Consider the following 26,100-nt stretch of genomic DNA (forward strand, 5'->3'; position numbering starts at 1 on the left):
GGATGTCTGTGTGTTTCAGGCTCTGGAGTTGAAGTCGCAGAGGAGCAAGCGGCGACACATGGATCTGTGAAACTATTCTGATGGTGGATGAAGAGAAGCTGACAACAGCAGCAGCGGCCTGGAGAGCACTGCATAGGCTGTGTTTCCCAGAGGGTGGCATTCCCCTGTCCTGGTTCATTTCCCATTTTACATGGATTCATTTGATTGCTATATGGCCAAGTCAGGGGTCATCGCCATGCTGACTTGTGGTGGACATGGACATAACATCTTTTGGAAAATTATATTACCAGAAACACACAAATCGAACTAAAAACTCAGAGTGCACAAATGGAACCAAATAAACCCTATGGTTTCATTTGTGCACACTCTGAGTCATGGGGGTCCTTGGAAAATAAAAGCATTAGAGAACCACTGTACCAGTGGACTCTTAATGTGTCATAGTAAATAAGTGACATGCATATTCTGAGGAAAACCCGGGGACTGAGACGTTCAGTCTTATGATCAAAATAATGTATTTAAAAAATGGAATACAAATCAAAAATTTGTCACAGACCAGGCCAAGTCTAGCCACGGACACATTTGTCCGTGTACGGACACATTGACCCCTGGGCCAAGCTTTTGGTCTTTAGTTGTATTTATATCAAATGTTGCAATTGCTTTTTCTGCGATTGGACTGTTAAGGTTCACCCATTGCTTCATGTGTTCCCGGTTCAAATCTGCAGCCGAGCCTAAGTATCAACCAAAGCTATTGGGAAATTAACCACAATAGTAAACGGGTATGCCACCTTCTGCAAACCTTGAACTACGGTTATGCACAGAGCCTATTCACTGACACATCGACCAGCTGCAGTTATGGACTGATCTGACATCCACTCAGGTGGAGAAAACGTATATCAGGTCTTTGAGGTTGCTCAGATATTAATGAGTGAGGGCACGTCATCTTATTTACACAGTTTGCAGTGTGATACTATGTGATACTAGTAACTTTGAATAAAGCACTCTAAATTTATTTTGTCATAAATACTGGCCAATATACTCTGCACTGTTGAATTCTGTGTATTTTGCCCCTGTTTAATGTCCAGCTTTTCAGAACAAATCTTTGATAGAAGTGTTTAAATATATGCATCCAATTTACAATGTTTAATTCAGCTTGAATGGTATTGTGTGAGGTACATTTAATGCATTTATACAAACCTTCATTTTCTTTGGCTTTTTTCTCTTTCCTCCTACGTACCCTTTCAATGTGATCCTTATTGGTGAAGAGCATGTAGTATTTTCTGTGGTATCCCACATTGCTAGGGACATCTTGGTCTTCATTTATATTAAAAGTTGTTACTGATTTTTCTGCAATAACACTTTCTGCAGTGTTGAGGTTCACCCATTGCTGAGCACATTGCACAAATCTTAACCAACATATCTGAAAATGTGATGATTGGGGTTTTTGCATCAGATGCAACATGCATACAGCAAGTCATCATGCCACGCACTGCTTGCATACACGCACGGGCTGGATCACCAGATCGGATGTTTACTAATTTGTTGGTGGGTGTGTTCCGTGTGGACAGCACACAGGTTGGTTTGATTGATTGATTGATGTACTTTATTTAGTAAGACATGAGAACAACAGTAGATGGAAGTACAAATTCACACTACAAGGTCTACTAAACTGGAAGACTCATTAAGCACTGAGCTTGTTAAAGATGAGATCCCCATGCACACAAATCATGATGACATAAGAGACAGACAGATATACACACTACTATACAGAAAGTCATACAATCAGCTTATGAAGAGTGAAACATATGGTGATGAGAAAATAAATAAATAAAATAAGGTGATGAGAAGAAGCCCACCAGAGGTATGGCCTCTGGTGGTCCAATGACAGAACCATCATTGAAAAATAAAATAACCAAATATTACATTGTGTTTAGATAGTTCTGTGTCACGACTAGACCTGGCCTGTCCGTGCCTTATTTTTTCCCTGTCGTGATCATCCTGTGTTTATTCCCTCCTGCGTGAGGTTGCCTTTGTATTGCCTTAATATTCAGTAAAGTACCTGTTTTCATTCCATCCTCTCATGTCGTGCTCTGCATTTGGGCCCAGCCCCTCCGTCCGTGTGCTAATCGTGACACACACACACACACACACACACACACACACACCCACCCACCCACCCACACACACACACACACACAGTGAAGCTCCACCTTCATTCTCATTCACAGAGAGAGTTTTTTCTCTTTGCCTCATTTCTCAACGGGAAAATACTTGAAATAATGTACTTTCTGACACGTGCTGAGATTGCACATAAATCGCTGGAATGTCAGAGCAGCAACGCTCTGCTCTGTTGTATCAATACATTAACAATCTACACGCGTGTGTGTGTGTGTGTGTTTGTGTGTGAATTTGAGGAAAGTGAAACATGGGCCTCCTCGCGGTCTGCATTTTATGCTAATGGTCAATGCCTGTGTGCAAGTTGAGATGAATTGCTCAACCCACTGAGGAGAACCATGCAGAACAGAGTGACTGAGCGAGTGACAGAGTGACGGACAGAGGTTTCCTTGTTTATATGTAGGATGATGATAATAATAATAACTAGAAAGTACTGTTCCTGAAGAAACGTGTGGGATCGCTAAGGATGAATGTTGATAGTATCACACTAGAAAGTACTGTTCCTGATTAATTCTGTCTTACCTATTTATATTACATATTGTGATGTCACGTGAAGCTTGACCAATCCAAAAACAGGCGGAATAATAATAACTAGTGAAGATAACATTAGTGTGATCGCTAATAATAATAACAAAAATATTATTAATAATAATAATAAATATGTATTATCCTTTCAGCTTCGTACAGCAGGGTGGGTGTGCAGGGAGCCTCTGGGAGAGTGTGATCTTCCTGAACACTGTACAGGTAATTAATTCATTACTAGTGAATACATTAATGTATTAATGGATACAAGTGTGACCTTTGACCTTTGCTGAACACTGTACAGGAACGTCTCCATACTGCCCCCCCAACGTCTACCTGCAGAACGGAGAGCAGTGTGAGGACGGCGCCTCCTACTGCTGGGGAGGAGTTTGTGCAAGTCTGAATGCACAGTGTCAAACTCTGTGGGGAGCCAGTGAGTTACACACCTAACAAACAACAACGCGACACGACACGACACAAACGTTGTGAAAATACTTGATGTACAAGCTCTTGTAGATCGGCTATTTTATTATTCTTTTGCATCTTTCTTATGTATTATGTAGACCGTCTAGCCACTGCGCGGGGCTCTAGTAGCCTGGCCCGCACATCGGAGACCGAGACAGTACAGCGTGGAGACGTTCATTTAACAGCGGTGTTTGTTTCGACACGCAAACCGAAAGCGAAAGCTTGAGATGTTCATTGCAACAGCGGTGTTTGTTTCGACATGCAAACCGAAAGCGAAAGCTGACTGCAACATGCAAACCGAAAGCAAAGCGAAACCTAACTTGTTGCCTACCCAAGTTGTTGGAGACCCACACATGCAAACAGCTTGGAGACGCAGACACACAGCCACGCATGCGCGTGACTCTCTATTGTATATTAGGATATGGTTAATGTTGGTCATTTTGTTATAGTATAGTTTGTTGATTCATTTTGACACAGTAATGGTCTCATGTTTTTATGTATTTATTTATTTTAGAGGTATTAAAATGACACTTTAGAAATGTGCAGATAGCCGGTATACACTTCCACTGTGTGTTTGTTTGTTTACTGTTGAGTGAGAAAACAATGTTGCACATTAACTCATTATTGTTTTGTTGACAAATCTATTTTATTGATTTTGAGCAGAAACAAAGACAACGTGTGAATGATAATAATTAACAGAAGAGGTCTGTAATTTTTTGGTACAAACAACATGGATGGTAAACACAATAAAAAAATAAATAAAAAAAAGACAAATACATACAGACAACAAAACAAGTGATAATATACAGTTTCAACCAAGACAACGAGAAATCAAGGAAAACAACTCACGCATTCCCACATTCAACCCAGGACAAGGAAGGGGGGGGGTGTAACTCTACCCAGAGTTAATTATTGAGTTCTTCTACTTCAACAATAAGGGTGCCAATATGGTCCAGTAGTGGTTGCCACGTTTTGTGAAAAGATTTCAAGGAACCGCCAAGGGAGAACCTGATTCTCTCAAGTTTAATACAATATAGGATTTCATGGATCCACCTATTATTAGTGGGAGGGGACGGATGTATCCATTTAAGGAGAATCAGCCTTCTGGCTAGCAAGGTTGTAAATGCAATAATTCGCCACACTGGTTTGTTAGGAGTAGAGGAGAGACCAAAAAGGGCGGTAAGAGGATCAGGGTCAATTGGCTCACCCAAAGCGCTCCCCAAGGTATCAAACACTGCAGCCCAAAACCCTGACAGCTTGGGACAAGACCAGAACATGTGTATGTAGTCAGCAGGAGATTGTTTACACCTGTTACATGCATCAGATCTCTCAGGATATATCCTGGCTAATTTTGCGTTCGTAAAATGGACTTGATGTAAAATCTTGCACTGCAACAATCTGTGCCTAGCACATATGGATGACGTGTGCACCAAATCCAGTACTTGTTCCCATTGATCGTCTAAGCACATTAACTCTTTGACTGCCAGATCAATAGTGTAATAGTGTGCCACTGCTGCCAGCAAAAACAGCAATTTTACTGTACCTTTGAAAAATCATGGAATATTCTCTGTGACCGCCGTCCTCACGGACATCGGCTCATTGCACGCACAGGGTTGTCGTAGTAGAGGCGGAAAAAATAGTCCGGTCGCGATCCTCCATTCAAGAGCTATGTCCGTTTCAATGAGGCTTGTTTTGCCGTAAAGCTGGAGGAACGGAGATCTAGCAGAGATATAGCCGTTTCACTGCAGGAAATAAACAGGAAATAAACAATAAACAGGAAATAAACAAGCTTTTATTTTTTAAAACCACGTAATTTCCTGACAACATAGGAAAGTCTGTGTGACAGCTTGGAGAGACAGCTGACTGGAGGAAATAGACCCCACTGGGGCTGTCATGGGCTAGCTACCCATGTTGGCAGTCTCCAACGCTGCTTCAGTATGTTGGAGACACCCGCTAAGTGCTACAGAAAGTCAACAAAGGAAAATACCCCTAGAGCCTGCGAGAGCTGGGGCGGAAGATGGCTCAACGATTGATCACACGGTTACAGACCCAGGAACGGAAACGACTACGACTAAGAAGAACACATCACATGAGACAACCACAGCAGCAGCAGGACACACACTTCAGGTTTGCATCTGTGGTTGGGAGAAAGTTACATCGGCAAGGGGGTTAAAGATCCACCAAGGGAGGAAAAGGTGCTTGGGAGAGAAGAGACAGGGACCTCGCATTGACCAGTACTTCTTACGAAGCAACCAGTCAAATCAGTCGAATGAAGCACAGCGACGGGACGCAAACCAAAGTTCGCAGAGCATCAGCACCCCTGTCATTGAGGAGGCTAACACAAAGCACAGAAATGCCGGTGGATGAACTCATCCAACCACAGAGACCTCCAAAGGAGGAAAAGATCAAAGGTCACAGACCAAGTGTGAAATGGCCCAAAGCTGTTCAAAAGAAAGAGTGGGAAACAATCAACAACGACCTGACAAAAATCCTGGAACAACAGGTAGGCACAGCAGAGAAAAAGCTTGAAAGGATGGGAGACATTATCTACCACTACGGAGAAGAGCGCTTTGGAGTAAACAAAAGGAGAAGTGGAAAGGCACCACCAGCGCCAGCCAAATCTAGGAGGCAGCAAGAGATCGAGAGACTTGTCAGAGAGAGAAGGCAGCTGAGAAAGCAGTGGAAGAAGGCCTCTGATGCAGAGAGAGAAGGTCTCATGCTACTCCAAGCAGACATCAAATGTCGGCTGGCAACCTTGCGAAGAGCAGAGAACTTAAGGAAACTTCGTAAGAAGAAGGAACACTCAAGAACACGGTTCTATAAAAACCCCTTTAAGTTTGTCAAAGACCTCTTCGCTAAGGACAAGAGCGGAATCCTTAAAACACCAAAGCAGGAACTGGAAGAACATCTGGAAAAGGTCCACCAGGACACGAAAAGGCATGAGCAGATGATCATCCCACATGACATCCCACCTATTCAACCTCCGGAATTCAACCTGGACACTGACCCTCCAAAATGGAAGGAAGTAGAGAATGTAGTCCGGCGAGCAAGAGCGGCATCGGCTCCTGGGCCTAATGGAGTACCATACAAGCTCTACAAGAACACCCCGGATGTGCTACGCTTTCTTTGGAGGCTCATGAGGATAGTGTGGCAGAAGGAAATCATACCTAAGGCTTGGCGAAGGGCTGGTGGTGTGCTAATTCCAAAAGAGAAGGATGCAACAGACATCAGTCAATTCCGGCCAATCAGCCTTCTCAACGTCGAGGGGAAGATCTTTTTCAGTATAATAGCACAGAGGCTGTCCACTTACCTGGAAAGGAACAAGTACATTGATACATCTGTACAGAAAGCAGGCATTCCTGGGTTCTCTGGTTGCCTGGAGCATACTAGTATGATTTGGCACCAGATCCAAGCAGCTAAGAAGGACAAGAGAGACCTCTATGTCATCTTCCTCGACCTGGCCAATGCCTTTGGCTCAGTTCCCCATGAACTCCTCTGGGAATCTTTCAATTTTTTCCACGTACCAGAACCCATCACTACGCTGGTAAAGGCCTACTTCCAAGACCTGCAACTGTGTTTCACAACACCTGACTTCACTACATCATGGCAGCGCTTGGAAGTGGGCATAATGGCAGGCTGTACAATCTCACCTCTGGCCTTCACTATGGCCATGGAAGTCATCATCAGGGCCTCGAGATGGGTGGTGGGCGGCGAGCGAACTAAGGACGGGCTCCGTCTCCCACCTATCCGAGCATACATGGATGACATGACTACACTGACCAATACTGCAGCATGCACCAAGCGGCTACTTGCAAAACTGCAGGAGAACATCAAGTGGGCCCGGATGAAAATCAAGCCAAGCAAATCTCGAAGCATCTCCATAGTCAAGGGACAGCTTAAAGATGTGAAGTTCTGCATTGGAGATGACCCGATACCAACGGTGTCTGAGCAACCTGTCAAAAGCCTGGGTAGATGGTACAACGCAAGCCTCAAGGATAAAGAACAAGTGCAGCAACTGAGGCAGGACATCGCCAACGACCTTGAGAACATCAACAAGACCCTACTGCCTGGGAAGCTCAAGCTTTGGTGCCTACAGTTTGGACTTCTCCCCCGGATAATGTGGCCACTCACCATCTATGAGGTTCCAATAACAACTGTGGAGAAGATGGAGCGAACCATTACTTCAAATGTGAAGAAATGGCTCGGTGTCCCACAATGTCTAAGCAACATCGGCCTCTACGGCAAAGGGGTTCTTGAATTACCTCTCACAAGTCTAACGGAGGAGTACAAGTGCTCTAAGGTAAGACTTCAGATGACACTGAAGGACTCCAAAGACCAGACCATCAGCAATGCTCCACCTCCTCTACTAACTGGACGGAAATGGACACCATCCAATGCTGTGCAGCAAGCTACATCAGCCCTGAGACACCAAGACATCGTGGGACATATCCAGCATGGAAGAGGAGGCCTTGGCCTGGCAGCAAGCAGACCAACTTGGCGTAAGGCATCAACATCTGAGCGGAGGAAACTGGTGGTCGAGGAGGTGCACAGACAGGAGGAGACTGCAAGAAGTACAAAGGCTGTCTCTCTTGCTAAACAGGGGCAATGGACGCGGTGGGAAGGCCTGGAAAGGAGAAAGATCAACTGGAGTGAGTTATGGCAAATGGAAGCCAGCAACATCAGCTTCATCATAAGAGCTATATATGATGTGCTTCCGTCACCAAAAAACCTACATCAGTGGTATGGCGAGGACCCAACCTGCCCCCTCTGCCCAGCTCCAGCGACTCTCAGACATATCATGTCGGGTTGCAAGACCAGTCTCACACAAGGCCGCTACACCTGGAGGCACAATCAGGTCCTCAAGAGCCTGGCTGCAGCACTAGAAATCAAGAGGAGTGCAACCAACTCCTTATCCCCAAGAACAAGCAATCCCATCAAAACGACAACATTCATCCGGGAGGGACAGAAAAAGCCCAAGCATCTTCCTACGAAGCCAGAAACTGGACACCTAGCCATGGCCCGGGACTGGAAGATGCTGGTCGATATTGGCCAGCAACTAATCTTTCCACCTGAGATCGCTTCCACCAATCTTAGGCCAGACATGGTACTCTGGTCCCCTTCACGAAAGTCTGTGTATATCATAGAACTCACAGTCCCGTGGGAGTCCTCTGTTGAGGAGGCCTATGAGCGCAAGAAACTGCGCTACACAGAGCTGGCAGCAGACGCAATTCAGCGTGGCTGGAACGCAAAAGTCTGTCCAGTTGAAGTGGGATGCAGAGGATTTGTGGCTTCTTCCACCATCAGATTGCTGAAGGAACTTGGAATCCATGGACAGGCTCTGCGGCAGACCATCAGAGCAGTTTCTGAAGCAGCTGAAAGAGGCAGCCAGTGGCTATGGATCAAACGGAAGGACCCTTGCTGGGCTCTAAGAACATGACCCCCCCCCCCCCCCCACCTGAGAACCCAATTCAAACCCCTCCAACTTCAGGAGGGCATATGAGGTATGCGGTCAGCTGTAGGGTTGGCTCAGGGAAGAGGACGCCCCTGCCTTGCACAGTCCCTTGGGATGTCTGCCACTTAACAACTAGGCAAATCTTAATGATTGGGCATGGGACACAAGCTAAGGCTTGATCACCCTGTAGCTGGCCACCTTTGATGAGGGTGTATAGTGTTTGAAGGCCGAAACACCCCCTGATTCAAAGGCACACTACTGAGGATGTGTCCCAAAATTGACATCTTACCCCAGTCTAAGAAAGACACCTCCCATGCCACTCTCGTAACATCAAGGCAAATCTCATGTGAGTGCACACCATCTATTGGCACAATGGACAGTATCAACATCACGTCCCGTGTTTTTATGATTCCGTTTATGTCGTCATCAGGCAGTGAAAGCATCATGATCATCCATAGGATAGGTAACACCGCCATCTAGTGGAAAACCACTGAACTGAGCAGAACTTAGCAGAATTCGACACGTCCATGGCAGGCACAGAGTTAAGCAAATCATCTGGGAACCCCCCCACCCCCAGTTTGAGAACCATTGCACTACACAGCAAGACTAAAAGTTTGATGGCAGTGGGGATGGGGCCATATGAAAATGTCACAATTATTGTGGCCAAAATAATATCCCGATAATCACAATATGCTTAAAACTCTCAACTCATTCCCTGCCAACGACGTCTTTGGACCTTTGTATATCATAAGCCCAGACCGCCAAAGTCGTCTTTGGACGCCTGCTGTGTTTTTTGTTTTGTTTTTTCCACTAGATGGTGCTCTTCCCCAACCTATGAGCCACCATTTCAGGCTCAGTCACAGAGAGATCTAGGAGATCACGTGATTGGAAGATTTACTCCTCAATTCACTTCCTGTTATCGTATTTGGGGAAACGACTGTATCTCACCTCCTGTGTTTTACTATGCATTTTTGGCGAGACATGCAATTTCCAACGACCTATAACAAGCTCTTTGCAGGAAGACCGAAATCCTCTGTGATTAGCAACGATCGGGGGATCGATCATACTGGAGATAAATATTCTGTGACTAGTTGAAAAGGTTAGGTAACTTGTTTTCAAATCAACCTCATGGTGGTGCTATAACAGCCCACTTCACTTGTTGGCCTATAACTGTTGAACTGTACGTTACACAATCCAAATCATACAAGATTTGCCATAATTTTGTTTTTTCTTCTGAGCACACTTTTTGCTACAACTCCTACAACTTTTATCCAAAACTCACACAAATCGGTACACATTATCTTTGAAGTCAGAATTCTCATAATACCATTCCAATTGGCTATGACTCAATGATGGGCAAGCTACTTGGAAAATGTAGCAAGCTACACTACCAGTTACTCTCGATTAAATGTTGCTCATTTACAAAGGATGCTATCTCCAGAGAAATGTAGCAAGCTACACTACAAGCTACATGGCAAAAGTAGCTAGCTACATCGACACTACTTTTTTTTGATCAACTTCATGATCAAGAACAACTTTCCACCAAACAAATAGGCAGGCAAAAAATGCTCAGTTTGATTTTGTATTATAATGTATAATGTGTGATGTCAAACAAAACTGACATTTTCAAATAATATTCCTATATATTCCTCATGTTGTAAATACAATCAATTGATCAATTTAGACTGTATTTAAATCCAAATACATATATATAAAAGATACTCTACTCTAGATTAGCCTGGTAAACCCTCCCTCCGGAAATCTCATTTGTCATTTATTTCAGGAGTGAGTCTGGCATGAACGCCCATTCTGCAATTTTGGCTGTGGGCTGGAGTTGGGCGGGAGTAATACCGTTGACTGACAACCCCTGCAGCCAATCAGCAGTGTTCCCCTTCAGCCAATCAGCAGTGCATTTTTACCACCTCCAGACTAATGTGACGCAACGGGACTTTTGAGACGGCCATGCCCAAAATAGGTTGCCTTATTCGGATACATGCGTGTCACTGCCCGCTCCTGCCGGTTCTCTGATTTTTGGGCGGTGTACCCGCCCCTATAAGTGGGGTTGGGACACCTCATTAGAACACCCTTCGCTGTACTGTGATTGGCTCATAATTAGTACACCCCTAGCATTAGTACACCCCTAGCTGTACTGTGATTGGCTGACTCTATTCGGCACTTTGATTGGCTAGAGATGAAATGATGAAATTGATAACCTACAAATAGGACTATGCACTTAAAAAAAAAAACTTTTTTTTAAAGTGAGCTTCCATCACTGTGATGACCACTGTGATGACCACACCGCCCACTTCACACTGGGTGTGATTTTTAAATTTTTAAATAGGCTCTGTCATGATTAATTGACCACATATATGAAGTTAAACAACTAAATTCTATCCAAACGATATCTTAAAAGTAAATTCCGTGCCTCATAAAAGAAGTTTGAGAGCGTTTTAAAACCGAAAGTAAGAAGTGAAGACAACGCACAACAACAATGGCTGCAACAATGGTCTTTTGTCGGCTGCACTCAGGCTGCACTCGGCTCCATTCGGGCTCACTCGACTGATTGGCCAACTTTCGCTGTCAATCACAGAACGATGAGCGACGACGCTGATAGGGTCGTTTTTTTGGTAATGCGCTAGAAACGCCCATACAGCCTTCATGCCAGACTCCTTCCTGAAATCAAATGGAAATGAGATTTTCCGGAGGGAGGGGCTTTACCAGGCTAACTCTAGATCAGTTGTTCTCAACTTTTTCACTGCTCTAGATGATCTTTTCCCTCTTAGCCTACTGTATGTATTTATTTTAGTTTGCCTTTTCTTTTCCCCACCCCATAATGTTATTCATTTTCTGCCTACAGTGAAATAGCAGCTATCTATTAGTTATCTGTTGACAAAAAAGGGCATTGACTTGTGTGCTGTTTGGGAACAGTTGACAATGTAAAGCTTTTCATCAGCTTATTTGGGGCTTCTTTTTATAGACCTGATTGCTTGTTTCTTTCGCACAATTTGGCAACACTGTTTCTAATGGCTATCAAAACTAGCTGGCTCCGTCTGTGATCATAGAGTTATAATAAATCGTCTGTGATCCATTCTCTGTGGCTGCTATCAACAGCCATGGCTGGGACGGTGGATAGATCTTTCTGTTTCTGTTATCTTTCTGTTATGATCTGATATGATGATTCCGTATGATCCATCTAAAAAGTACTACACAACTGAAAAGTATCGCCGACATAATAACGCATCGCGGACTGCTCTTCATGTGGTCTGTTTTGATTTCCTTCATGGTTTGGCGTGACCCGCCCTATCCTTAGCGGTCAACTTTTCTACAGAGAGTAGTGTATAGCGGACGCTACGTCACTACTTGGGTCTAAAAAAAGCTGCACAACAGAAAACGCTACTTGTGCCCTAACAGGGCAACGAGACTATAGTGCTCTTCCGACTTTATTAATCTTTAAAGATAAACTTTATTTTGGCGCGCTACTCCTCCCACAGTTTTTTTTCCCCACACTCGTGCCTTATGTCAAATTGACCGGCTTCATCGGGAATCGATGGCTATCATATTTGCTAAGAGATACGTTGTATAGGGAGATGGCTTTCACCGAGGACGGTCGCACCTTTTATCCGCTCCTGGATTCTACCCCGCGCTCTATTCTTCAACGGCGAAAGCAACACCTTCGCCTCAAAAGGATCATCACTGCCAGCAACAATCTGGTGCTGTTCTACGCTGCTATATTGCAAGGATTAATCTTCATTGAATCCCACAATGTGCAGCTTCAACGGAGAGCGAGTGCAAACGGAGATTTACCGCAAGACGCGGCGACGTTACTTTTTAAAGTGTTCGGCGCGAGTAAATCGGTACAAACACGGGGAAGGACACCAAACCAGCTAGACGGCCTTACAGTAAGAAAGATTATTTGGTTGAGTCTATTGTTGTCGGGAAATGTACATCCTAATCCCGGCCCACCGACCGTGAAGAGCACAGAGACTCGCTAGGATCACAACTACAATGGCCTAAGCAACATCACAGCTGATTTCAAACGCGACGGAAGCGCCCGACAAGGTCCGGCCAACAACATGCAGACAAATAACTTTGTTTGGCAACGGCCCACCTCACCTGATAAGAACGAACCCCAGCAAAGAGCTGGAGAAACAAGGATGGATTATTTGTCCCGGTTAATGTCCGTGCTGGCTCCAAGACCTGCATTCTCAAGCAGACCACCACCTGATGGAATGTGGCCGGTGACGAGACAAGGGCTTCCCCAACAGCAACGTCATCAAGAGGATTTCCTCATGCGCCACACGGGCCCAAGACAACCACAGGGTATCTCTCAGAGAGAAGCACAAGAAAACAGTGTTTTTTCCCCTGTTTCTACCATCTCCTGGCACCACCGCTTGGCGTCGACGCGGGACAACAGCTTCACCCCTCCCCCACCCCCCCTCCTCCTCCTCCACCACCACCACCAGTCGATACCAGGACAACCGCATAGTATCCCACCGAGAGGAATGCTGGGAAACGGAATTCCTTTCCCTGTGTTCCAAGCGGTCACTGGACATCTAAATGGTTTTCCCCTGTGGGATCGGCGTGGAAACAGAGAGTTTCCCATTTTCCCAAACAGTCCTTTGCCTGGGGGAATTTGGCCGAGGTCGACACAAGGGTTTCCCCACATCACCCCTCCCCCACATCCACCACCCCCACCCCCCCTCCCCTACGGCAGGTCTAAGGAAGGATATGCGGCCTCAAATCACCTCCACACCCCCCCCCCCCCGCGGACATCACAAAGCTACCCCCTCCCCCACCCACACCTCCGACCCCCCCCACCGACCCCCCCCACCGACCCCCCAGAGCCTGTAAGGGACAATGGTTACTACTCAACTGAAGACATGGATGCCCTCTTTTCAACTAGAGGTACTCACATTGTTCACTTGAATGTTAACAGTCTTAAAAACTCTGAAAAAATGTCTGAGCTGAGATTCATGTTTGGAAGTGGCAAGGTAGACATTATTTCATTCTCAGAAACTAAGTTGGATAATTCCATCAAAGACTTTGAGATTGAAATAAAGGGCTACAATGTCATCAGAAAAGACAGAAATCTCTCTGGGGGTGGGGTTTGCATCTATGTGAGATCAGACATTATTTACGATGTGATCCCGTTGAAGCTCAACCTGGACAAGACCGAGCTGATGTTCCTCCCGGGGAAGGGCTGTCCGCACCGAGACATGGCCATCACCATTGATAATGCTGTGGTGACCTCAACTCGGACTGCGAAGAATCTGGGTGTGACCCTGGACGATCAACTGACGTTCTCGGCAAACATCGCATCAGTGACGAGGTCCTGCAGATTCCTGCTCTACAACATCAGGAGGATTCGCCCCTTCCTCACGGAGAATGCAGCCCAGGTGCTCATCCAGGCTCTCGTCATCTCCCGCCTGAACTACTGCAACTCCCTCCTTGCTGGTGCTCCGGCATCTGCCATCAAACCTCTGGAGCTTGTTCAGAAAGCTGCGGCTCGCCTGGTGTTCAACCGCCCCAAGTTCTCCCACACAACCATCCTTCTCCGCTCTCTACACTGGCTCCCCGTAGCGGCTCGCATCCAGTTCAAAACCCTGGTGCTAGCCTATAGGGCAGTGAAAGGAACAGCTCCTTCCTACCTCCGGGCTATGGTCGATGCCTACACCCCTGCCCGACCACTTCGGTCTGCCACCTCGGGGCGACTGATTGCCTCGTCACTCAAGGGTCCTTCTGGCCGATCCACACGGTCACGACTCTTTTCTGTTCTGGCCCCACAGTGGTGGAATGAACTTCCCACTGATGTTAGGACAGCAGAGTCACTGCCCATATTTCGCCGCAGGCTGAAAACTCACCTCTTCAGGAAACACTACCCTTCCTCTCTGCCTGACCTACTTGTTGTTAACTAGTTGTACGAACGCTTGTTTTCTATTGCTGTATTGTTTATTGGATTATTGGATTGTTTATTGGATCTTGTTTAGTCGATACACTTATTTGTTTTAGCTCATGCTCATTTGATTTAGCTATTTTGTCTCATCTGTTTAAGGAAATAGGTAGCTGATATATTGCACTTTTACCTTAGCGCTAGGTATACTCTTGGTTGCTTGTTTTTGCAGAAAATGCACTAAAGACTTCTGGTGATTAGTAGTTTTCGTTCCCTACCTATGTTGAATACACTTATTGTAAGTCGCTTTGGATAAAAGCGTCTGCTAAATGACTGTAATGTAAATCCCAGATATGGATAACAACCCCACTGAATCGGTCTGGGTCAAAATTTTATACCCACATGCAAAACCACTGATAATTGGCGCCATCTACAGACCCCCAGATCAAAATGCTTTTTATGACTTGATTGAGGATCATGTGGCGGGTTTAGGAAACTCTGTACTAATTGGTGACTTTAACACCTGTGTTCTGAAGAAAGACTCAGCTACCTTTAAGTCCCTCAGAAAGTTCTGTGACCTGCACAGCTTTACCCAGCTGATAAAGCATTTACAAGGGTAGGCACTGCTTCTCAATCAATCATAGACCTAGTGTTGACAACGGACCAATCCAGAATTTCCAAGAGTGGGGTGATTGAGTGTAGCTTAAGTGATCACAATATCATTTTCTGCACTCGGAAGATTCACGGACCTGGAGCTTATTGTCACAGGACAATCAGCTGCAGGTCTATGAAACACTACTCAAGTGATCTTCTAACAACAGCTCTTGAAAAAATGGACTGGTCCCATGTCCTAAATTGCACCTCTGTGGAGGAGTCCTGGTCCTGTTTCAAAAAAGCTTTTTTGTGTGTACTTGATAACATCGCACCCACAAAGGTGGTGAGGGTCAAAGCTAGCACAGAACCTTGGATGAAGGGTGACATTTTGAATGCCATCAAACTCAGGAACAAAAGCTACTCCGAGTTCAGGAAAAACAAAAGTGAGCAGCTACTTGAAAAGTGCAGAAATCTACGAAATGTAGTTACTGAATTGATCAGAAATGCCAAAAAGAATTTCTTAAATGAGAACATAGAGGCAAACAAAAGCCACCCACAAAAACTGTGGGAGGCACTAAAGCAATTAGGCTGCAACGGAAAAATTCAGACAAAATCTACAAACATTTGCATTATTTCAAGTGGCTCGCTCACTACCGACAAGCAATTGGTAGCGGACTGTTTTAACAGTTTCTTCACCACAGTTGCAACCCAGTTGGTAAGCAAACTCCCTCAGCATTCAGGTCTGTATGGACCCGACCACATTCAAGCTCACTATGAGAAACTAGGGGCTAAAAAATATTCCTTCTTTTTCAAACCTGTATTGACTGATGATGTGCAAAACAAACTCCTCGCCCTACAGCCAAACAAGGCCACCGGCCTTGACAACATCCCCACCAGATTCCTCAGAGACGCAGCGGTCTCCATTGCTCCCATAGTAGCCCACATTCCAAACTTATCCATCAGTCAGTGTCACGTCCCACAAGAATTCAAGTTGGCAAGAGTAATCCCTCTATTTAAAAAAGGAAGCAAACTAGATCCTGGCAACTATAGGCCTGTTTCCATCCTTTGTTCCATCTCAAAGGTTATAGAGCGATCAATCCAAGAACAAATCAACAGCTACCTCAGCGAGCGTAAACTGTTGTTTGAATTCCAATCGGGCTTCAGAACATCCCACTGACACATGCCTACTATATTTGACCGACTACATCAAACGTGAGGTAGACTCGGGCAAATACTGTGGCATGGTCATGCTGGACCTCCAAAAGGCGTTTGACACTGTAAACCACGCAATTCTACTTGATAAGCTGAGGGCGATTGGTTTTGATTGCACATCACTAAATTGGATGAGATCTTACTTGGAGGGTAGAGAACAAGTGGTTGACATCAACGGAACCATGTCCTCATCCCTCCCGGTGAGCTGCGGGGTTCCTCAAGGCAGCATTCTAGGGCCGTTACTGTTCCTTCTATACATTAACGACATGAATGCTGCCTGTAACTGCAAACTGTTCCTGTTCGCTGATGACTCGGCACTCCTGATCTCGGGTGAGGACAAGTTGCAAGTTGATGAAGCTCTCAGCTCTGAACTCTCAAAAATCCGTACCTGGCTTATCGATAACAAACTGTCTCTACACCTTGGGAAAACTGAATCCATCCTATTTGGGACCAAACATTCCCTCAGTAAAATGAAGGTAAATGACTTCAAGGTCAAAGTCGATGACACAATCATCACTAGCAAAGAAGAGATTACCTATTTGGGATGTATTCTTGACAAATACCTGACAGGTGAAAGCATGGCAACAAAGGTGGTCAAAGGAGTAAACCAGAGAACCAGATTTATGGGCAGAGTTTCCTCTTTTGTCAACCCCTCAGGCCCTCAGGACCCTCTCAGGGGCCCTGATTCAGCCCCTTTTTGACTATGCTAGCTCCTCTTGGTACTCCAACACTTCAGTGTCACTGAAGACTAAGCTTCAAACCTCCCAAAACAAACTGATCCGACTACTTCTCGGACTGGGGCCCATGACCCACCTCTCTCCCACTCACTTTGCCAGCCTAGGCTGGCTCAGGGTGGAAGACAGGGTTAAACAACTAAAAATGGGTCTGGTCTTCAAAATTGTAAATGCAGATTTGCCCGAAATGCCCCCTATACCCGCATATCTGTATAAATACCTCGAAAAAGTTAGTGACACCCACAGCCATGAAACTAGAGGGAGCGTAAACAACAATCTGGTACCACCCACCCATAAAACAAACATGGGCAAATTCTCCTTCTATAGCACAGCCACCAAGGAATGGAATAGTCTAACCCCATCCCTCAAAAAATGCAGTTCGCTGGGCTCATTCAAAACAGCCCTAAAAACTCATCTTTCTGGAGGCCGAAAGAGGAGCTAGTACCAGTTTCCCTGTAGACAGACGACCCCCCCCCCTCCACTTTGTTGTACACATTTTGTATTTCCTCATGCTTTTTTTTAATATAATTTTTATTTTTCCATGCTTCCCCCCCTCTTTTTTTGTACATATATTTTTTTTTATTTTTTCATGCTTTGTTTTGTACATAGTGGTATTTTTTCTGTATTATCTGTATTTTCATGTTGATTTTTGAACAGTTTGGTTGCTACTATATATGTCTATGAAATTAATTCAAGGACCCCAACGGAAACAAGTCCGCAAGGACTTTTTTGGCCAGACCTTTTAGACTAAAGCATTATAACTAGCATTATAAATGTAACTGTGTTGTTTTACATTCTTTTGCCTAATAAAATGTTCAATCAATCAATCAATAGCTTAATTGATATTGATTTATTAGTGCATTAAATGTCCCCATCGACTACAATGGGAAAATGAAAACACTCCCATTCAAGTATTTCTTTTTTTCTCAGAAACCGTAAGGGCTAGAGTTACAAGACTTGGAGGGGAGGTTCATAGTTTATTGCAAATTTATTAAAAAAAAGAATTACATCAGTCGGCCTCATGTTGAAGCTATAAAAGCCCACTTTACCTTTTGGCCTATAACTCTTGACCGTAGGTCGTAGAATAAAAATGTATTTTCCCCTGGATTCCTTGGGTCATGACGCAACTCCCCACATAGGTTACGCCCATTTCCATCTGGATAGATTTTCCGCCATTTTGAATTTTCTTCAAAACACACTTTTAGCTTCTCCTCCCACGTATTTTGTCCAAATTTCACAAAAATCGGTTACCTACCGTTTGTCCGTAATTGGCTTCCAAAGTTAGCGGGAGAGGCCTGTTTTACAAAAAATGCCAAAAATCACGAACAAAACGTCCGGTCAATCTCAAATTTGAATCACAGGTCAAGGGTGGTTCACTCAAGAAATTCCCAAAAGCATTTCCACTTTGATCCATAGGACGCGCCACAAATGCGCAAAATGTAATTGTTGATCCAAAAACATGATTTTTGGGGGGATCACTCCAAATGAAAAACAAGTAATCTCAGGAGTGAGGTGACAATATGATTGGCCCATTACATTTGTGGGAGGGGCCTATTTATTTAGTGAGATGGGGCCTATTTCTTAAAAACACCACACTTTGCAATTTCCCAGAATTGCGAAAATTCTAGTTCTCTCTCTAGTCGCCATCAAGGCCCCGGCTGGGTGTTTATTGTTCTGTTCTATCTGTTTTTTTTTTTCTCTCTCTCTCTCTCTCTCTCTCTCTCTCTCTCTCTCTCTCTCTCTCTCTCTCTCTCTCTCTGTATCTATATCTCTCGTCCAGACTCCACCAAGGCTCCTGCTCTGTGTTACTCCTCTGTAAACAAACAAGGAAACAAATACGGGAACTGTGGTCAGCTGGCCAACGGCAGCTACATCCCCTGTTCCACCCAGTATGTACACACACACACACACACACACACACACACACACACACACACACACACACACACACACTGTGAAAACAGGGCTAAAATGTATATTAGGATGTCTTAATGATGCACTTACAAGTTGCTAGTTTGATAAGGCATGAAGGGCCCCATTCTGTGGCAAAAAAATCCCGTTAAATCGGGATAATGGACCTGCGCCGCCCCAATAGGTTATTCTAGCACCTGCTCTACCCGTCACCATTATGCCGACGCCGTTATTTGCGCATGGAGGTGTGCCCGTGGGCGTGTTGTTGCTATATCCCCCACATTGAAATTCTCAACCCACACATGGGTACGGCTTGGGGAGGGGGGATAGTGGATTCTAAAAGCACCCGCTGGTTCATAAAATCACCCGTCAAGTGCACACAGACACTACAATGGCTTTGTGCGTTGGACCATGAGCCGTGTTGCCAGCCTTGGCGAGAAATAAGCAACCGCAGTCCGCAGGTCTATGAAAACAAAAAGAAGCAACTATAAGGCCACATGAGCACTTCAAACTACTAACTAGAGCTCTCATATCCCCTAAATATTTCAGCCCGGCTCGACTAATAATTGACAAATTAGACCCAGCCCAGCCCGTCAGTAATTTTTCTAAAGAAGCCTTATTTCTCATTAAATCTTGGTAATTCGTTAACTCTTCCAACAGTCTATATTTTATTTAAAAAACAGCTTGGAGCAAATAGGGCTATATAAATATATACACTGCCCCATAACCATTTTAAAAATGATTATGGTATATGTTTCATAGAATAACCGTAATCATTTTTGCAATGGAGAAATCACATCCAATGTTACCTTCTAGGCTACTGCCTGGCCCGCTGCCTGTGGTCTCATCTGAAGAAATAATCCAACATTTACTTTGAGGTGAAAAAGACATGAAGAAAGCTCAATATAGTCTGAAGATGTCATGTTATGGTTTAAACTTTAAAGGGGGCTCGATCTGCTGCTGCCGTCATGACAAGACAGCTGAGTGATTTGACCTATATTGCGTTGCGCTGCCCTGTTGATTAATTATTTGGCATCAGCTGTGAAAGAATATATAACTATTTTAAATGGCTTTCATATACTCTTGGGGATCTGACTAATATGACAAGTTGCTTATTGTGAACACAATAGCCTACGCTACAAATTAATTAATATGTGAATTTATTTGGATGTAAAACAAACGTAGACCCGGTGCCGCCGGTGCCGACGGGCCGGGTCGGGTCCCGTTGGGTTTGGGCTAAAATCTTAAGCACTTACATTTTTTATAAGTTGATCGGATCATAGTGTGATTTTCATTTTGGCTGCTGTCTCATTAAACCCATGCTGCGGGACGGGTGAATATTATATTATAGCCTATATTATATATATTAGCCTATATTATTATTATATTCCCCGTGTAAACGCTACGTTCATGACCCCCCAAAATAACCATATTTGAACTGGGGACCCCCCCATTTTGTTTGACTCGGTTCCACAGATAAATATTGTGAAAATAGCAGATCTACAAGCTCGCCAGGCGTTGGGTGCTCCATTGTGGTCTCGACCCACAGGTTGAGAACCACTGCATTAAAAGCTCCAAGCAAGTTACATGTCTAGTATGTTGTTGACCACGTAATGTAATAGTTTTGGTTTAGTGTTAGGCTTCTCCGTGGCGCGCGCGCCTCATTGCATGCTGTCCAAAATAACAGATCTGTAAGCTGTCGACAGACATGACGCAGCGCCGTTGATAGCTTGGATGTCTGTTATTTTGGATAGGCGACGCACATACGCATCGCAGCAATGTGTCTGGGTTTGAGAGGCTTTGATTGATGTAAACTTAAAGTTTAGCTCTGTTCGGGATTACTGAACAAAGGTGGATGATGAAAGATAACGGGGACAATATGGATGTAAGTTAACTTTAACTGCGTCACTTCAGAGGAAACTATGGAGCTACTACAGAGATGTTTACACACCCCTGGAATCCATTAGAATGATGGAAATAGAACAATACAGCCAACGTGAGTACATAGGCTATAGACCTTTCCTAAAACTGTCCAATTTAGTATACCCATGTGCTACTGTTTGTCTGTGTACCACGTAGGAGCGTTGTCGCAACATGATGTAATTAATTATTTGGGAGCAGCCGGTGTGTACCAATAGTATACATATTTTAAATGGCTTTCATACTATTCCGGATCTGACTAATATGACAAGCTTATTGTGAACACAATAGGCTACAAATTAATATAAAAATTTATTTGGATAAAATAAAAAAAAAGAAGGAAAACAAGCCCAATGTGGCTTATAATAATCAGACCAGGCAACAGTGCAGACAGGTAGATAGGCTAGAGCATATATTGGATCGGGGATGACGGCTAGCGCAGTCTTCTCTTAAAGGCAATGGCTTCTGGCACGGTGATTGGTTTTATCATTGTAACGCCCAAACCACACCTATGCATAATGTAAGGGGTAGCTCAGGTGTTTGGCGGGTGAGAGGGGTGCCACAGAATACCGAATTTTGCGGGGAAACGCCTCTTGCCTAGTCCGAAATCCCTAATTAGTGGTTTGTTCAAATTTCCCTTGGAATAGGGCCCGAAATGTACAGACCATCGTCCCTATGTTAGCAATATTTAGCGCAATTAGCATTTCTTGCATTTTTTCAGAAAAACAAACATGTGTACACAAGTGTGTGTGTCACTTACCTAGTCAAGCTATATACCATTTTAAAGGTACGGGCCTTGTGATTAAAATGATGTAAACTATTCCAAGATAACATCAAAACTGACACTAAAATCAACGCCAAAGTCCGACATACACAAACACAAAACATGTTTCAGGAAAATAGCAGATCACAACGTGTCGCACTGCGGCGTGTTGTTGATTGATTGATTGATGTACTTTATTTAGTAAGACATGAGAATGGCAGTACAAATTCACAATACAAGGTCTACTAAACTGGGAGTCTCATTAAGCACTAAGCTTGTTTAAGATGAGATCCCCATGCACACAAATCATGATACATATAAGAGACAGACAGATATACACACTACTATACAGAATGTCATACAATCAGTTTACAGGTTACTGGTATGAAGAGTGAAAAATATGTACAAGAGAAGAAGGAGAAAGGGGGGGGGGGGGGGGTAGGGGGGTAGATTAGGACTTGGGGTAGGTTAAGACTTGGACAGGGGCCATTTTAGAATTGCAGCCTCCTGAAGGTGTATCTTTAAGGCAGTTTTGAAAGTGAGTAGGGTTTTACACTCCTTTACTCCTTTTGGTAGGGCATTCCACATTTTTGATGAATATCATGAGAACGAGTTCCTTCCCTTTGTTGAGCCAAATCTGGGTTGAACATGATTAGTGGAGCTGCCTCTGGTGTTATGATCATGGACTTCGTTAACATTTTGGAAGTATTTTGACAAATACAGGGGGATCCCAATGTTGTGGTGTATATTGAAGACCAGGCCCATAGCAAGTTTCTGTACTCTGTCCTCTGTCCTCAACCCTAAGCCATCCAATCCTAGCAAAATGAGCAGGGGTTAGATGGGTTTTGTGATTGAGGCCAAGAAGTAGCCTTACAAGTTTGTTTTGGGATGTTTGGAGCCTTGTTTTTAAGGCCTTGGAGGTGTTGTGATACCATGAAGTGCATGCATAATCATAATAACCTTGTATGAGGGCCCCTGCAATAATCTTCAGAGTATTCTTACTGACTAGACGATCAATCCTCCACAAATAGCGTGTTCTTTTGTTGACATTTTTGATCGCTTTTTCTGCGTTGTTGTTACCGGAGAGGTTTGCCTCCAAGATGGAACCCAGATAGGTAATTTCCTCCTTTCTTGTGATAACATCATCACCCACTTTGATCGTGAAACTCTCAGCCATGCTAAGGTTAGGACTGGACCCAAAGAGGATGGATTCAGTTTTACCCAGGTGTAATGAAAGTTTGTTGTCGTAGAGCCAGATGCAGATTGTGGTAAATGGTCTAAGTCTTTCCAACAAAAAACAAGTATCATCTCCTGAGTGTTAAAATGATGAACAAAGCTTCGGTTTAAGTGTGGGTTTATAACAATGTATTTATTGTCATAGAGGCGAACAAATACAGGTGTCAATGTTGTACTGCGCACTGTCTCTATCTACGGTTGATGTATTTATACTCTCCACATGTTACTGTCTCCGGGGCGGGCCTTAACACCCGCCTCCCAGTGACAGAACGCTCGGCCAATCACAGAAGCTCTGTCTTTCTGTAGCAGCTGCTGTGTGACAAATTAGTATGCAACCGCAACAGTATTTAGTCCTTAAGCTGGTATCATATCAGTACATTTGTTACTTGATTTCATTAGTTAAACATATCTTTGTTCAATTATCCACATTCAATATTTCACACACATTAAAATAAGACCAAAAGTTATTTCATTAAATCATTGCAAACCAAAGTTACACTCATACAGTCTTATTTAAAATACAGGTTCATTTTGGAACTACGGCGTAAATAAACATTAATCCACCGTGACTTATTTATACTAGCATGTAGTTCTATGAAAAGAAACTTAAAGAAAGTTCAGTGGTTACTATCTTAGTATGTAAACCTCATTGATTCTTTGCTCTGCGAATCTTTAGTCCGGTTTTATTAAAGCAGTAAGAGTAAAAATCCTTGGTAGCCTACTATGTATCTCATGTGTATTCAACAGGTTTTGGGTTTTATATCCGAATATCATTGTATTTTCACATTAGGTTTAATTATTGGTACAGGTGAGCTTTATGTCAGACGGTTCACCACCCCCAAAGCCAGCTGTCTCCTGACCATGAGGATCAGATAAAAAACTCCTTATCTATCTTAAATTCCAAAGCAGCTATCTACAATCTGTGGTCCCTGCTTCAAGGGGTCCCTCAGGGGGGCATCTGTTCATACTCTGACTGTCTTATTACCCCACCCTAAAAGGTGTATAACGGTGTGCCCCAACCTGTCTCCTTGATGTAGCAGGCTGATTGCAACTCCAGTAATTTTCCGGTCTTCACATATTTAGTAAAACAATGTACTTATATCATATTTCATATTTGTTGTAGCCTTCAGTCTTGAATACACCACAAGCTCTTGTTGAGTTCAGAGCTGAGAGTTTTCTCAACCTGCAGCCTGTCCCTGTCCGAGACTAGCAGGGGCCGAGTCATCTGCGAACAGGAACAGTTTGCAGTCACAGGCTGAAGACATATCATTCACATATATCAGGAACAGTAAAGGTCCTAGTATATTTCCTTGAGGAACACCACAAATCACTGGGAGGGGAGGGGACTGGGTGCCGTTTACTTCCACCACTTGCTCCCTCCCTTCCAGGTAGGATCTCATCCAGTTCACCGATGTATCATCAAAACCTATTGCTTTGAGCTTATTGATCATAATTGGGTGATTAACGGTGTCAAAGGCCTTCTGGAGGTCCATGCCGCAATATTTGCCCTTGTCGACATCTTGTTTGATAGAGTCGTTCAAATAGAGAAGGCATGTGTCAGTGTAGTGGTTTGTTCTGAAACCAGATTGGAATTTGTAGATTAGATTTTTCTCGGCAAGATACTTATCGACCTGTTCATAGACTACTTTTTCCATGACTTTCGAGATGGAGCTAAGAATAGAAATAGGGCGGTAGTTGCCAGGGTCTAATTGGTTTCCTTTTTTGTACAGAGGGGTCACCCTTGCTTTTTTGAAATCGTTAGGGACCCGTCCCTGTATGATGGAGAGGTTTATTATGTGGGTAATGATTGGAGCAATGGAGGCGGCTGAGTCTTTTAGAAATTTGGAGGGGATATTGTCGAGGCCTGTGGCTCTGTGTTGATGAAGTGCACTACATTTTTTAAACACCTCTTCTGTTGACACAGGGGAGAGTTTAAAATCATCTTTGCGTACACCCTGTTTTTCGTAAAATGAGTCAACATACTCTTCACCATAGCTCCCAGAGTGAGGGGGTAGTTTTTCAACCAAATCTGAGGCTACGGTCGTGAAGAATATGTTGAGGATTTTACTCACTTCACGTTTGGTTGTAGTGAGAGTGTCATTCACCTTGAGGTTTATGTTTGTAAACCTGGTTTTCAATTTTTTGCTGCAGCCTAGTATGTTGTTGAGTAGCTTCCAAAGCTCTCGTGGTTTGCTTTGATTTTCCTCAATTTTGTCATCGAGGTAGCTTTTTTCAGCTAACAGGAGCATGCCATTAACCTTGTTTCTTAGCATGTGTAGAGGTGGATGGCAATGAATAAGACACTGGAGAGCATGGATTCATTTCACATTGACTATTCTTTGTTAGTTCTCTGCATAGCTTCACAGCATGGTACACATTGTATGTCACTTCCTGTCCACACCCTTCTTCATGTAACATCCACAGGTAGGTTAACTACAGTGACACCAAGTGGTGTTAAGAAGTAACTACATGCATTAAATACTGAGTAACAGTAGGACACAACATTTCCCTTCTTTGTAAAAAAACGATATTTCCTTTGAGGCAAAATAAAGAATATCAAAACCTGTACTCAGGCATAACAAACATTTTCCTTGTCTCTACTCAGTACTGTGAATAAGGTTTAATTTAAACATGGAGAACATGAGACATGAACACAAAATAAACAGTGTTTCACAGATCTGAAATAAGATACAACTGTAGGATTATTTTTCTTCTTTTTCAAACACTCTACATATATTGCACCTTCAAAAATACAAAACCAATAGATCTGTTGACAAGCTACTATAGGTAGACAAATAGCTAATCAGTCACATATTCTTGCATCCAGTTAGGCTTCTTTCTAACTCGTGATTGTTTTGGAGATGATGGAGAGGCAGGTGAAACAGGAATGTTCTGTGGCTTTGCAGCTGCACAGCGATCAGGAGCTAGGTGAGAGGCGTTCCATTTTCGCCCATCCTCCAGCAAGTATGTGCTTTGGGCTACCTTCTTTGTGACTCTCAGTGGAGCTCCAAACTTTGGGTGACCTTTGGGCACATGTAGAGGTGTTTTCACCCGCACACTATCCCCTTCTTGAAAAGACGGAGTGCATGCGCCTCGTTTTCCATCAGTGTAGGACTTCATCTTGTGTTGATGGCGTGTAACTTTATCTCGTACCTGTCTGTCTGAGACAGGGTCAGCATGAGAGGGCGGCAGGACAGTCAACTTTGTGCGCATCCTCCGGCCATGCAGT

At 43.9% G+C, this 26,100-nt stretch overlaps 1 protein-coding gene across 4 annotated transcripts in view; it reads left to right on the forward strand.

Annotated features, from left to right (window-relative positions):
• The window catches only part of adam15 (ADAM metallopeptidase domain 15), a 193,119-nt gene that overhangs the window by 99,546 nt on the left and 67,473 nt on the right, over positions 1-26,100 (forward strand). For all 4 annotated transcript variants that reach the window (XM_080427255.1, XM_080427256.1, XM_080427257.1 and 1 more), the window contains exons 14-16: positions 2,850-2,916; positions 2,999-3,127; positions 18,822-18,930. In XM_080427255.1, the coding sequence (XP_080283381.1) occupies positions 2,850-2,916; positions 2,999-3,127; positions 18,822-18,930 (305 nt within the window). The remainder of the gene's footprint in view (positions 1-2,849; positions 2,917-2,998; positions 3,128-18,821; positions 18,931-26,100) is intronic.

This window comes from Gymnoscopelus braueri, assembly GCF_963280865.1.
Source record: "Gymnoscopelus braueri genome assembly, chromosome: 4".
NCBI classification, from domain to species: domain Eukaryota; kingdom Metazoa; phylum Chordata; class Actinopteri; order Myctophiformes; family Myctophidae; genus Gymnoscopelus; species Gymnoscopelus braueri.